At 30.0% G+C, this 14,307-nt stretch overlaps 4 protein-coding genes and 3 pseudogenes across 7 annotated transcripts, besides 4 other annotated features; all 7 read left to right on the forward strand.

Annotated features, from left to right (window-relative positions):
• Positions 1-14,307: part of a mobile genetic element that runs on past both edges of the window.
• Positions 2,621-2,658: a terminal%2Cinverted (terminal inverted repeat of MuDR-5_TvMULE4 transposon ID:TVAGG3_0025950).
• Positions 2,621-3,815: a mobile genetic element.
• Positions 3,778-3,815: a terminal%2Cinverted (terminal inverted repeat of MuDR-5_TvMULE4 transposon ID:TVAGG3_0025950).
• Positions 7,378-8,325, forward strand: TVAGG3_0025960 (annotated as a pseudogene). The gene has a single exon. A coding segment is annotated over exon 1 (948 nt).
• On the forward strand, positions 8,363-8,820 carry TVAGG3_0025970 (annotated as a pseudogene). The gene has a single exon. A coding segment is annotated over exon 1 (458 nt).
• Positions 8,866-9,449, forward strand: TVAGG3_0025980 (annotated as a pseudogene). Its single transcript has one exon. A coding segment is annotated over exon 1 (584 nt).
• Positions 11,140-11,502, forward strand: TVAGG3_0025990 (uncharacterized protein; the record flags this gene model as incomplete). Its single annotated transcript, XM_051220289.1, has 1 exon — positions 11,140-11,502. One exon carries the CDS (start codon positions 11,140-11,142, stop codon positions 11,500-11,502), a length of 363 nt encoding a protein of 120 aa, XP_051105275.1.
• On the forward strand, positions 12,293-13,231 carry TVAGG3_0026000 (organellar and viral DNA polymerase type B; the record flags this gene model as incomplete). Its single annotated transcript, XM_051220290.1, has 1 exon — positions 12,293-13,231. One exon carries the CDS (start codon positions 12,293-12,295, stop codon positions 13,229-13,231), a length of 939 nt encoding a protein of 312 aa, XP_051105276.1.
• Positions 13,395-13,754, forward strand: TVAGG3_0026010 (KilA, N-terminal/APSES-type HTH, DNA-binding family; the record flags this gene model as incomplete). The annotated part of the gene is made up of 1 exon (XM_051220291.1): positions 13,395-13,754. The coding sequence occupies one exon, from the start codon at positions 13,395-13,397 to the stop codon at positions 13,752-13,754; it is 360 nt and encodes a 119-aa protein (XP_051105277.1).
• Positions 13,767-14,213, forward strand: TVAGG3_0026020 (uncharacterized protein; the record flags this gene model as incomplete). Its single annotated transcript, XM_051220292.1, has 1 exon — positions 13,767-14,213. One exon carries the CDS (start codon positions 13,767-13,769, stop codon positions 14,211-14,213), a length of 447 nt encoding a protein of 148 aa, XP_051105278.1.

Here is a 14,307-nt window from a genome sequence, read left to right on the forward strand (position 1 = left end):
ATGTATATTTATATATATGTATATTTATATATGTATATTTATATATGTATATTTATATATGTATATTATATATGTATATTTATATATGTATATATTTATATATGTATATATTATATATGTATATATTTATATATGTATATTTATATATGTATATATTTATATATGTATATTTATATATGTATATATTTATATATGTATATATTTATATATGTATATATTATATATGTATATATTTATATTGTATATATTTATATATGTATATATTTATATATGTATATATTTATATATGTATATATTTATATATGTATATTTATATATGTATATATTTATATATGTATATATTTATATATGTATATTTATATATGTATATATTTATATATGTATATATTTATATATGTATATATTTATATATGTATATATTTATATATGTATATATTTATATATTATATATTTATATATGTATATTTTATATATGTATATATTTAATATGTATATATTATATATGTATATATTATATATGTATATATTTATATATGTATATTTATATATGTATATATTTATATATGTATATATTTATATATGTATATATTTATATATGTATATATTTATATATGTATATATTATATATGTATATATTTATATATGTATATATTTATATATGTATATTTATATATGTATATATTTATATATGTATATATTTATATATGTATATATTATATATGTATATATTTATATATGTATATATTATATATGTATATATTATATATGTATATATTTATATATGTATATTTATATATGTATATATTATATATGTATATTTATATATGTATATTATATATGTATATATTATATATGTATATATTATATATGTATATATTTATATATGTATATATTTATATATGTATATATTTATATATGTATATATTATATATGTATATATTTATATATGTATATATTTATATATGTATATATTATATATGTATATATTTATATATGTATATTTATATATGTATATATTTATATATGTATATATTTATATATGTATATATTTATATGATATATTTATATATGTATATTTATATATGTATATATTTATATATGTATATATTTATATATGTATATATTTATATATGTATATATTTATATATTTAAAAGACGGTGGTTCACCAACATGATTATGAAAATGATGTCCATTTACAAATCTGTATTGATTAGATTTCATTTCAAAGGTAAAGTTAGCACTACAACTTCCCCATCTACAGTAATGTCTAATAATTGTTACTCCATCTGAATTCAAATGCGAATCTTTCCGATAATTGCAGTTAGCACGCATCTCTGCTTGAACTCCATATTGAAGATAATGAATGAAATCAATATATTGTTTTGTATCAGCAAGGGGTGCAGGAACGGATTGATTCATTTAAAAAATGAAAAAAGTGAGAATTGTAAATAATTAAGGTTAATATTGAATAAATAATACATCAAACTAGTTTTAGAGTTGATAGTAAGAAGCGAAGAACAGTACCAGTAAGATACAGCAGTAGTAGCTGCTTCATGCTGCATTGAGTATTGTTGAATAATTTGAAGTAGTGGTTTTTGAAATCAGCACCCTATGAGAGCGCTGGCGACCGAAACACCACTAGTAAGATTGTGTATTAGAAACTGCTTCATGCTGTGTTGAGTAAGCTTCGATATCTTTATCAGACCACCTTTAAATTAACCACTCACATTCTCACTGTGGTCCATCTAAAATTTGTAAACTTTATGACATAAAATTATATTATATGCAGGATCCCACCTATTACTTAATCTTTTTGGAATAAATGTTTTATAATATTTATCGATTGATTGTAATTTTTTGTATAAAAAAGTTTTTTATTTATATTAAAAATATATTCGGTTAATGATATTATCTTATAATTTGTAAATAAATCTAGTAATAAAATAACTTTAATAGTTGGTGTCACTTTTTCGAAAATTCTGGTTTTTTCGAAGATTTTGAGTACATTAGGTATACTTAAAGAGAAAGCACAACCTATTATACAAACTGTACAGAAAGGTTGGGATGTAGCACGAGATGCAACAAATCTTATTCCAAATCCTGAAACAAGAGGAAAAGTTCAAGGATGGATGGACAATGTAGGAAGACAAGCAGGAAACTATTATAACAAAGCAAATGACTACTATAACCAAGCAGGACACTATATGGACCAAGGTGAAAGATTCTTTAACAGAGGATATAACCATGCACAACAGTGGGTAAACAATAACCAACCTCAACCACCTCAAACGTGGGGAATGTAAAGTTTTTTATTGAGATGAAATGAACAATGCAGCATTGAGACAAAGAAAAAACCAGAATTTTCGAAAAAGTGACACCAACTATTAAAGTTATTTTATTACTAGATTTATTTACAAATTATAAGATAATATCATTAACCGAATATATTTTTAATATAAATAAAAAACTTTTTTATACAAAAAATTACAATCAATCGATAAATATTATAAAACATTTATTCCAAAAAGATTAAGTAATAGGTGGGATCCTGCATATAATATAATTTTATGTCATAAAGTTTACAAATTTTAGATGGACCACAGTGAGAATGTGAGTGGTGAGAAAGGGACAGACTAGCCCATTGTCACTTTTTAATTTAGCAAATGAACGCTTATGGAGTGGAGTTTTTGAGTAAATCTGATTTGCTTATAAATGAAATAAAATCAAAAGAAACCATATTGGCATTATATTATGCAAAAATAAATGATCTTACTTAGTACTTTTAAAGTTAATTTCAGAAAAAATTTGACACAATGGTATCCGGCACATACAAGTGGTGTACAACCAAAATATAAGTTAGTTTAAACATATATTGCTATATCTCATGATCTTACTTAGTACTTTTAAAGTTAATTTCAGAAAAAATTTGACACAATGGTATCCGGCACATACAAGTGGTGTACAACCAAAATATAAGTTAGTTTAAACATATATTGCTATATCTCATGATCTTACTTAGTACTTTTAAAGTTAATTTCAGAAAAAATTTGACACAATGGTATCCGGCACATACAAGTGGTGTACAACCAAAATATAAGTTAGTTTAAACATATATTGCTATATCTCATGATCTTACTTAGTACTTTTAAAGTTAATTTCAGAAAAAATTTGACACAATGGTATCCGGCACATACAAGTGGTGTACAACCAAAATATAAGTTAGTTTAAACATATATTGCTATATCTCATGATCTTACTTAGTACTTTTAAAGTTAATTTCAGAAAAAATTTGACACAATGGTATCCGGCACATACAAGTGGTGTACAACCAAATCTTCGACTCGATGAACTTGTCATCGAGTTATATTCCAGTGTTGTTCCTTCATTCCTGATTAAGTTGCAAATTAAAGGTCTGGATTCAGAGAGAAGTGTTAAAGTTATCAAAAAGTCACAAGAGATTTCGAAGAAATGACACAATTTAAAAAAGTCGGATGCATCAGTATGCTTGAAGCTGTTCAGAAAGGTCTGAAAAATGATACACTTGATCCCAACATTGTTTACTCAACATTAAAAATATTATTGCAAAGAAAACATTTGATTTAATAAACATTTAATTTATTATAATTAATTTTTTATTACAGTATAGTAAAAAATGCTATAAATAAATTATTATATTTTATTAAAATGTGACTTTTAATAGTAAGTGAATAAAATAATCAGGAATTGGGAAAGAAATAAGGTTAATTAAAAATAATGAAAATTACAAGTTTAAGGTTAATCAAAAAGTGACAATGGGCGAGTTTGTCCCCCACTCGTGAGTGGTTAATTTAAAGGTGGTCTGATAAAGATATCGAAGCTTACTCAACACAGCATGAAGCAGTTTCTAATACACAATCTTACTAGTGGTGTTTCGGTCGCCAGCGCTCTCATAGGGTGCTGATTTCAAAACCACTACTTCAAATTATTCAACAATACTCAATGCAGCATGAAGCAGCTACTACTGCTGTATCTTACTGGTAGTGTTTTGGTCGTTGGCTCTTGCACAGTCTCTCAGATTTTCAAATTTTTTTTCAACACTATCTTGTTTCGCTCTCAGAAAGCTATCCTACAAAGACATCGAAGCTTACTCAACACAGCATGAAGCAGTTTCTAATACACAATCTTACTAGTGGTGTTTCGGTCGCCAGCGCTCTCATAGGGGTGCTGATTTCAAAAACCACTACTTCAAATTATTCAACAATACTCAATGCAGCATGAAGCAGCTACTACTGCTGTATCTTACTGGTAGTGTTCTTCGCTTCTTACTATCAACTCTAAAACTAGTTTGATGTATTATTTATTCAATATTAACCTTAATTATTGACAATTCTCACTTTTTTCATTTTTTAAATGAATCAATCCGTTCCTGCACCCCTTGCTGATACAAAACAATATATTAATTTCATTCATTATCTTCAATATGGAGTTCAAGCAGAGATGCGTGCTAACAGCAATTATCGGAAAGATTCGCATTTGAATTCAGATGGAGTAACAATTATTAGACATTACTGTAGATGGGGAAGTTGTAGTGCTAACTTTACCTTTGAAATGAAATCTAATCAATACAGATTTGTAAATGGACATCATTTTCATAATCATGTTGGTGAACCACCGTCTTTTAAATATGTACATATATACATATATAAATATATACATATATAAATATATACATATATAAATATACATATATAAATATATACATATATAATATATACATATATAATATATACATATATAAATATATACATATATAAATATATACATATATAAATATATACATATATAAATATATACATATATAAATATATACATATATAAATATATACATATATAAATATATACATATATAAATATATACATATATAAATATATACATATATAATATATACATATATAAATATATACATATATAAATATATACATATATAATATATACATATATAATATATACATATATAAATATATACATATATAAATATATACATATATAAATATATACATATATATAATATATACATATATAAATATTACATATATAATATATACATATATAATATATACATATATAAATATATACATATATAAATATATACATATATAAATATATACATATATAAATATATACATATATAATATATACATATATAAATATATACATATATAAATATATACATATATAAATATATACATATATAAATATATACATATATAAATATATACATATATAAATATACATATATAAATATACATATTAAATATACATATATAAATATACATATATAAATATCATATATAAATATACATATATAAATATATACATATATAAATATATACATATATAAATATATACATATATAATATATACATATATAAATATATACATATATAAATATATACATATATAAATTATAATACATATAAATATATACATATATAAATATAATACATATATAATATATACATATATAAATATATAATACATAAAAAATATATACATATATAAATATATACATATATAAATATATACATATATAAATATATACATATATAAATATATACTATATATATATACATATATAAATATATCATATATAATATATACATATATAAATAATATACATATATAAATATATACATATATAATATATACATATATAAATATACATATATAAATATACATATATAAATATATAAATAACAAAATACAATCAAAAAATACAGTTTGGAAATTTAAGGTTAAGTGTCACTTTTCTATTGTCACTTTTTCGTAAATTCTACCACACTCACCAACCTCAACCACCTCAAACGTGGGGAATGTAAAGTTTTTTATTGAGATGAAATGAACAATGCAGCATTGAGACAAATGAGTTCAAGATGAATTTGTCGGCTTCCAGCATTTAAACCGATACCATATAGTCAGGCTCAGCATGTGAAACTGAATGATATTATTAAAGGAACCATCCACCTCCACAACAACAACCAGTTGAAAACAAACCAAACTAAAATTTTTTACTGAGATGAAATGACCGAAGAAGTTGAAACGGTAGATTTGACACCACAAACAAAAGTTCAGAACCATTGTCAAAACCTGTCAAAGAACTTACAGATGAAGAGAAAAAGTCAATAATAGAAAGTGCCAGGTCTGGAAATACAAACCCTAACTATAAAGTCCTTTTCATAGAAATGGAACGGCTAGTATCTCAAAAAGAAACAGACTCTCACAAATAAAATATTGAAGTCTGAAGGAGCTTTCGAGACAACAGATGGAAAAGTTTACTTCACTGACCAACAGTTCATTATAGAACATCTCATTGACTTAGAGTCGAAATATTCTAAACTTTACAACAAACACAAAAAGTTGAAAGGAAAACAAAACAAATGGCATATGATATTTAATGAAGATGTTGACGACACAACTGTTCCTGCAAGTGAAGTAAAGTCAGAGGAACCGAAAAAGTGACGAAAAACCGATAGAAGAAGAAAAACCAAAAACTGAAGATAAACCAAAACCAAAGTTTAGTTCCAAACTAAACAAGTCAACCTTCATTAGCTGTATGGGTTGGCGTCAAAGAATATGGCAGCAGGCGGTTATGTAAAGTAAAGAAAAAAATATTTTTTTTATTTTTATAAAAATGCCCCATATAGAATGGACAGAAAGTCTGCTAGAATAAAAGCAGAGTTACAAAGATATGGTTGGAGAGTTCGAAGAATTTTAAATATAGGAAGGGAAGACCCATAAAAGTCTATGACAAATTGTCTGGTCTGACCTACGAATTAGATTTGGAAACAGCACGTGCCAATTATCCAAACAGACTAGAGAGGTTAGAAGAAGAACGTCTTATGGACATGCCTTTCGATGTTAGTGAACCTCAAGTTGAAGGACACGACGGCTTTGCCAGATTCTACTGGAAACATGACGAACAATTGCATCCTTTGAGAAGGAAAAAAGGAAAGGTGAAGACGCACATGCTCCATGGAAAGAACAAGATATGCATATGAAAAGTATCGTGAAGTTAGAAGTCAAATTACATCTGGTCGAACCTTTACAGTAAACTTTGACGAAGGAAAGAACAAAGAAGGCTCATGGGAGTATTTGCTGCCATACAAGACGGAAAATAAGAAAGGACACAATCTCAGATTGACCATAACAGATTTGGATGGTCACATTTACTATGCACATGGCAATGACAAACAGCCGCAAAACTTCTTGACGCTTTCAAGACTACAAAGAGAGAACAAATGGTTGACTCCGACTCAGACATTTTTAATGCAATTGAAGGAATTGCAAGCTGTCAAGTTCGAATGGTACCAACCTAACCCTCAAGCAGTCAGACAACATGCTGGATACTTCCCGTTCATAAATAAGTCTGACATTGACTTGACAAGGTATGGAATTTACAATTCAATTGAAACAATTGTCAATGAACCTTGTATTCTTACATGTCTCAGGAACTCTGGTCTTGTTACAGATGAGAAGATGAAGTATCTTGAGTCATGTGTGAAGACAAGGTACATTCTCAGAGGTCAATTGGCAAAAATTGCACCGTTGGCAAATGTCAATATCCGAGTCAACATACCTACAGCTAAAGGTTCATCACATGACGACTATGTTGTTGACAAAGACTTACCATGGTTGAAGATTGTAATTGTCCACAACCACTTCATGTTGAACGAAAGTCTTACAAACCATTCTTTGGTAAAAGTAAGTGCAACATTGTCAGAGCTGTAAACATTCTTTTCGAGAAAGGTTTGTTGGAACCAATTCCAGATGACAAGCTGACAGAAACTTTTGTACCAAAAGACGAAACAAACTTTTCATTGTTAGCAAGACCAAAAGTTGTTCCAGACAAAGTTCTAGTACAAAAGAAGTACACAGTTCCACAAGGAGTTGGTATGTTCGGATACCAACCTGAACCAGAAGAACTTCCAATGAGGTTGCAAGAACTTCAAGATGCTATAAACAAACTTCCATTGAGACATCCAATTGACGTCAAATTGTATTGGAGAGCATCTGAGTTAGGTCAGAAGGTTTTATATGAAACAGGTTGCTTCGACGATGTTTATGAGATAACAGGAGAAGTTTCTCAGAAGATAAGAGACTCACTTGAATTTCCACAAACTGGACCAATTGGTTGCGACAAGTTCGACTCAGATGAAAAGATATACTATGTCGACCTTAACGCTGCATACATGAGGTTTGTCCAATATATTCCGACTGGAATTCCAAACGAAGATGGTGAGTTCCCGGGAAGGAACTATACAGTTGGAAAAGTCATACAACAACTGTATGATATTAGGAAAGCTTCAAACCCCAAACTTGCAATGACACTCAAATTGCTTATGAATTCGACATGGGGATATTCCATTAAGAAACCTCAAGAGATGAAGAGTAAACATTATGAGAAGGTCGACAACTTTGTTGAAAGGTTTTCTCCTTTTGTTTTGAAGTACGAATTCACTCAAGGTCAAAGTGGCTTAGTAACCACATTAAAACCTATTGTCGAACATTGGTCTTACCCTCAGTTCGCAAAGGCAGTCCTTGACAACTACAATGAGTTCTTCTCGGAAGTCAAATCGAAAGTCAAGGTTTACTATGAGAACATTGACGCACTCATGACGAACGAAGAAGGCTATAACAAACTCATTGAAATGGGTTTAGTCGGTGAAAAGATGGGCTGTTTTAAGCTAGATAAGGTATTTTCCGAAGTTCATGTAATATCGAAAAGGAAATATTGGGCATACTTGAAGACGGCACAGAAATAAAACATTGCATGAAATAAAAAATTTATTTTTTAAAAAGTGACATTTTTTAAATTTTATTTGAAATGTACGCTGAGTTTGTTGGAGAAGACCGTTGGGAAACTTGTTTGTTAGATGAGAAATATGAAATTCACTGTTGTGAGTCATTTGAAGTCAGAAACAAAAAGACAAAAAGAGTTTTAAGCGAATGGGAGCGAAATGACGGATATGCTATTATGAAGATGGGTGGAAACACTATCTTAAACATGTTGTCATTGCAACTCATTTTATACTGAATCCTAACAATTTACCTTTTGTAGACCATATAAACCATATAAGAAACGACAATAGACTTGAAAACTTACGTTGGGTCACTCGTTCTGAAAACAATAAGAACAAAGGCAAATTTGGAGATATTGTATTCGAATTTGTCGACGAACTAGAAGATGAAACAATTGAAATTACAGACTATGGCAAGCATACGTTTGAGTTTTACTACTATAGCGAAGAACAAGACTCTTTCTACTTTTATACCGGCGTAAACTATAGGAAATTACAAGTATATTTTACTAAGGCGGGCTATGCTTATGTAAACACTAGAGATACAGATGGAAAATACGTTCAAATACTTCTTAACAAATTCAAGAAGCTATATGGCATACCATTTTAAAACAATATATTTTTACATATATTAAATGCTTCAGGTTGAAAAACAAAGAACAAAAGTAGCAGATACAAAACTGTTAGACTATATCTTTACAAATGCTGGTAGGACTATTTCAGATGAAGAAATTTCATCCCGAGCATACAGGTTTGACTATCCAATTCGTTGGCTTCAAAGTCCTTCAGATGCAAAGGCAATAGGATTTAGAAGAGTTTTGTTTTCAAATAGAACTAACGCATTTATGTTCGCAGTATATTTTCATGGGCAGTATAAAGGTCCTGATGGTCTAATAGACAAATTTGCCGAAATGAGAATCTTTACAGTTCGTTCAGACGAAAGTCTTGAGGAAAACTCTAGATGACTTTCAAACTCAAATGAACAAATATTATTGGGAATTTCAAGAAAAATACGACTCTTTACTAAATGGAACATACTATCTGAAACTAGAATATGACAAGATGAACTCCACCGTTTCATTTCAAAAGATTGAAATTAACCCTCCAAGAGATACAGAGTTTTTATTTTGGGAAGTAGACAAACGTTCTTAGGCACAATTTCTTCGGTTACTAAACCAGAACGAACCATTACCACCAGATGGTCCATTTAAATTTATACTTCCACCAGCAGATTTGATGGTTTATAGAAACGTGTTTGACCCTCAAAATGTTATGTGTCATGCAAGTTTCAGTTCAAGCAACAATAGTTTTCTATGTATTGGTAAGGACCTTTATGACTTTGCTTCTAAATTCTACGAACCACCTAGTAACAGTTTCTCTGACTTTCAAGTTTGGTTCACAACAAATGGTGTGCAACATATTATTCCATTGTACTATGACTTTTATCTCGAATTATTTTCATATATAACTACGGAAAAGTGCTGAAAAAGTATTGAATGTGAAGATATTAGAAAATAACATTTTTTCTAACATCGTAGAAAACTCATGAAAACAATTTATTTTTGACACTTTCACAAAAAACATAAAAAAGTGAGTTAAAATGAGATGTTTACTGAACTGGTTGGATGTCGCCTTCTGAGGTTATGTAGAACGGCTGACCCGAGAAGTGGAACAGTGCTCTGAGAATTTGGTTCATTCTTGGGAAAGGGTTCTCTCTGTTTGGAAGTTGTATCCATGGGCGCTTGGCAAAGAACTTTATAATGGCTTCCTTCTTTGCTTGCTTTATGTCGTCGAAAGGAGTGCCTTCTGGTACCTCAATTGGAATTCCAGTCGAAATCTCGAGATTCAAGGCAGCCCTTCCCGTTATCCAACCGTTAACAAGCTTGCCTTTTACATTCTGCCTGAGGAAGTCTTTAACAAGCTCGTTAATTTCAATTAGGTAAATTGCCTCGTCGGTAGGTTCGACCTCGACCATTGCTACTGTCAGTAAAAGTACTGCTACTGTCAGAAAAAGTACTGCTACTGTCAGTAAAAAGGAAAATTTGAGAGGGTTTTCGACGATAAAGTACTGCTACTGTCAGAAAAAGTACTGCTACTGTCAGTAAAAAGGAAAATTTGAGAGGGTTTTCGACGATAAAGTACTGCTACTGTCAGTAAAAGTACTGCTACTGTCAGTAAAAGTACTGCTACTGTCAGTAAAAGTACTGCTACTGTCAGTAAAAGTACTGCTACTGTCAGTAAAAGTACTGCTAGTAGCAGAGATTTTTATCGTTGTGGTCCGACGGTTAAGCCACAAACGGATGACTGACGTCCCACCAACCGAGTCCATTCCCAAACCAGAGGAACCTAAAGAACCACAACAGTCTCCTCAGCAACCTCAGTTCCAGCAAGTACCTCCGAATTACTACCAATTTCCACCTCAAGGTTACTACCCACCACAAGGCTTCCCGAACTACCCTCCTCAGCCTATGCCTTACTTCCCCAACCCTTGGTTGTTCCAGCAAGCTCCACCCCAGCAATTCCAATTCCAATTCCAATCTCAATCGAAGAGAGACCAAGACTTCGAAGAAGGTCTGAACCGCTTACGCAAAGAGTATGCTACAGCTCCAATTGAGAGAAAGTTGTTCCCGGACCAAAAAATAATGTTTAGGGTAGATGGTTAGATCTAACCCGATATCTACCCTCATTTCTACCCTCATGAATTTCCTTAAGACAGAAAAAATAAAGTTAGTTTAATTTTTATTTATTTATCTTGTATGTAAGAACAGAAATGTCAGTCGAAGCAAAAACGTTCACGAACAAATCTAATGGCGAAACATTCACAAAAGGCACTTATAACGGTATTGAAGTCTTACGTAGAGACAAGGATGGTTATATAAATGCAACAAATATGTGTCAGCAGTTTAGGAAAGACTTTAGAAAGTTGTTGGAAAATAAGTCCTGGGAAGAGTATTATAAGGCATTTTATGAAGAATATAGCAACCGCCGGAATTCGGACTGTTGCTTTTTATACAAAATTCATGCAGGAAATTCTTGAGTTTTGGTTGAAAGAATACGGTGGAGCCAAAAGTGGCTCGACCTCAAAACAAGCATTTTATGAGCTTACTAAGGGCGTTATAAATGAATTCAAAGGTATTTACATACATCCTGACCTCGTTCATTTTGTTGCTGAATTCAGCAAAAATAATGTTTAGGGTAGATGGTTAGATCTAACCCGATTTCTACCCTCATGAATTTTCATGAATTTTATATATTAATGTTTTCGTTAAGCCACTTTGTGCCGTCAGTCAGTCAATGAAATTTACACCAAAAATAATGTTTAGGTGAAGAGGTGAAATCTCACCTCTTTTTTCACCTGTTTTTTCACCCTCATGAATTTTCATGAATTTCCTTAAGATAGAAAAAATAAAGTTAGTTTTATTTTTATTTATTTTTTTATTTTGTATAAAAGATATGATTTCAACAATCGGCACAACAGCAATTCAAACAACAGCACCAAACTCGTTAGTCATGAATCCAACATCTATGTTAGTAGAGATGAAAAGCTTCATTCCTTCTTCATTTACTTTCGAAACAGAAATACAAAGAATAAAGCAAGAACTTTTAACAAGTAATTTAGACTGTACCGCACAGGATGAAACAAATGAACAGTATCTTTATGACATGCAGGACATTATTGACCATTTACCTAAATTGCCTGAAATTCAGCAGCAAAAACTAACTATTCCTGAATTCGACGAAATTGAAGTCAAAGCAACTGACTCAGTAGAAATTAAGAAATTCATACGTAAAGTAAATTATGAATTCCTTGGTTTTCATTGCAACCATAAAGTTATGGACAAAGATTGCGACATGGTTTATAAGAACATCTCTGACCTTTACAAATCCGAAGAATTTAAGACATACGATAACTTTGTTTCATTAGTTGCAAAATGTGTATGGCAGATAAGAGATAAAGACAGAAGAGGCAAAGTATGGAACGAACAAATAAGACCCGCTATGTTTGAGTTAAAGAAAACCATTGACGCCTTGGTTGTTCTAGCTGGTTTTATTTCAATGTATAACGCAAAAATGAATCCGCAATGTTCAAAATGTAAGGCAGCAATAAGAAAATATAACTACTCAGTCAAAGAGATAGAAAGAATGCGAAACGACTATGCAGACTTAAAGAAAGAAGCAGAAAAGCCAGCAGAAGATAAAATGGATATGTTGACATTTCTTAATAAAAACTATCCAACTGCAGAAGATTTCCTTCTGTCTGACGTCAAGAAGAAATATAAAGAGACTTTCGGCATGATTAAAACATTCGATGTACTAAAAGAAGAAATAGAAGCTACGAAATTGTTTAGGATTTCAAATATACATCGTACAATTCATGTAAAACGCTTGTGAAAAAAGAGGTGAAAAACAGGTGAAAAAAGAGGTGAAATCTCACCTCTTCACCTAAATTATATTTTTGCTGAAAAATGACCAAATTTCATGAATTTTCAAAAAAGATAAAAATAAAGTTAGTTTTTATTTTTTCTAATTTTTTATCTTGTATGTAAGAACAGTAATGTCAACATCAGAGAACACAACAACAGTTATAGTCCATGAAGCTATAAATGAAGAATACGAGTACATACAGTATAACAAACAGTTACGTCTCATTCGTTCAGTCAAAGATGACATGTACCAAATGCAGAGTATAATGAATGCTCTTCGTTCTACAAAGCAAGCATATCATTGGTTTGAAAACCAACAGACAAAAGAACTTTTAGAAGAATTTCCTCATATGATTGCTTCCCTCGGAAAACCGAGAGAAGAGATTCCGTACGAAAATCGCAAGAATTTGGCTCCTGGTTTGAAAGGTTATTATGTTCATAGACTTTTAGTAAATGCTGTAGCAATGTGGGCTTCACCTCGTTATGCTTGATATATTTTCATGATGTTAGATGAACTATATAAAGCAGAACGTGAAGAGATGGAAAAGAAACTTCAAGCAAAAGATGAAGTCATTGAGGCAAAAGACAAAAGCATTCAGAAAAGAATACCACGTTCGGTACCAAAAGGTAAGGAAAAGAACTATAAGTATATGATTTATACTGAAGATATGGAAGACAGAGATATGGTTATGTTGCATTTAGTCAGAAGAAACAACAAAAGCTTTTACGACCTTGCTAAGATTTACAAATCTGACAGAAATTGGTTCTATCGCGAAAACTTACCGATTTCAATGACCCCAAATGAAGATGTGAAACAAATCGTTCAAGATACGTTACCTCAAACACACTATGATATTAAAGGTTGTACAATACTTACATTCAAAGAAGACTTAACATTACTGAAGGAAAAAATAACAGAGTATTTTGACAACTTCAAACAAGTAGGGTAGATGCACTCTTTATTTTTCAAGCTTGACCATTTACAATTTGAACTTTGTTCGCATAGATATGAATTCTGAAAGAAGTATGAGGGTCTTGTATGAC

Source organism: Trichomonas vaginalis, chromosome IV (genome assembly GCF_026262505.1).
Source record: "Trichomonas vaginalis G3 chromosome IV, whole genome shotgun sequence".
NCBI lineage: Eukaryota > Parabasalia > Trichomonadida > Trichomonadidae > Trichomonas > Trichomonas vaginalis.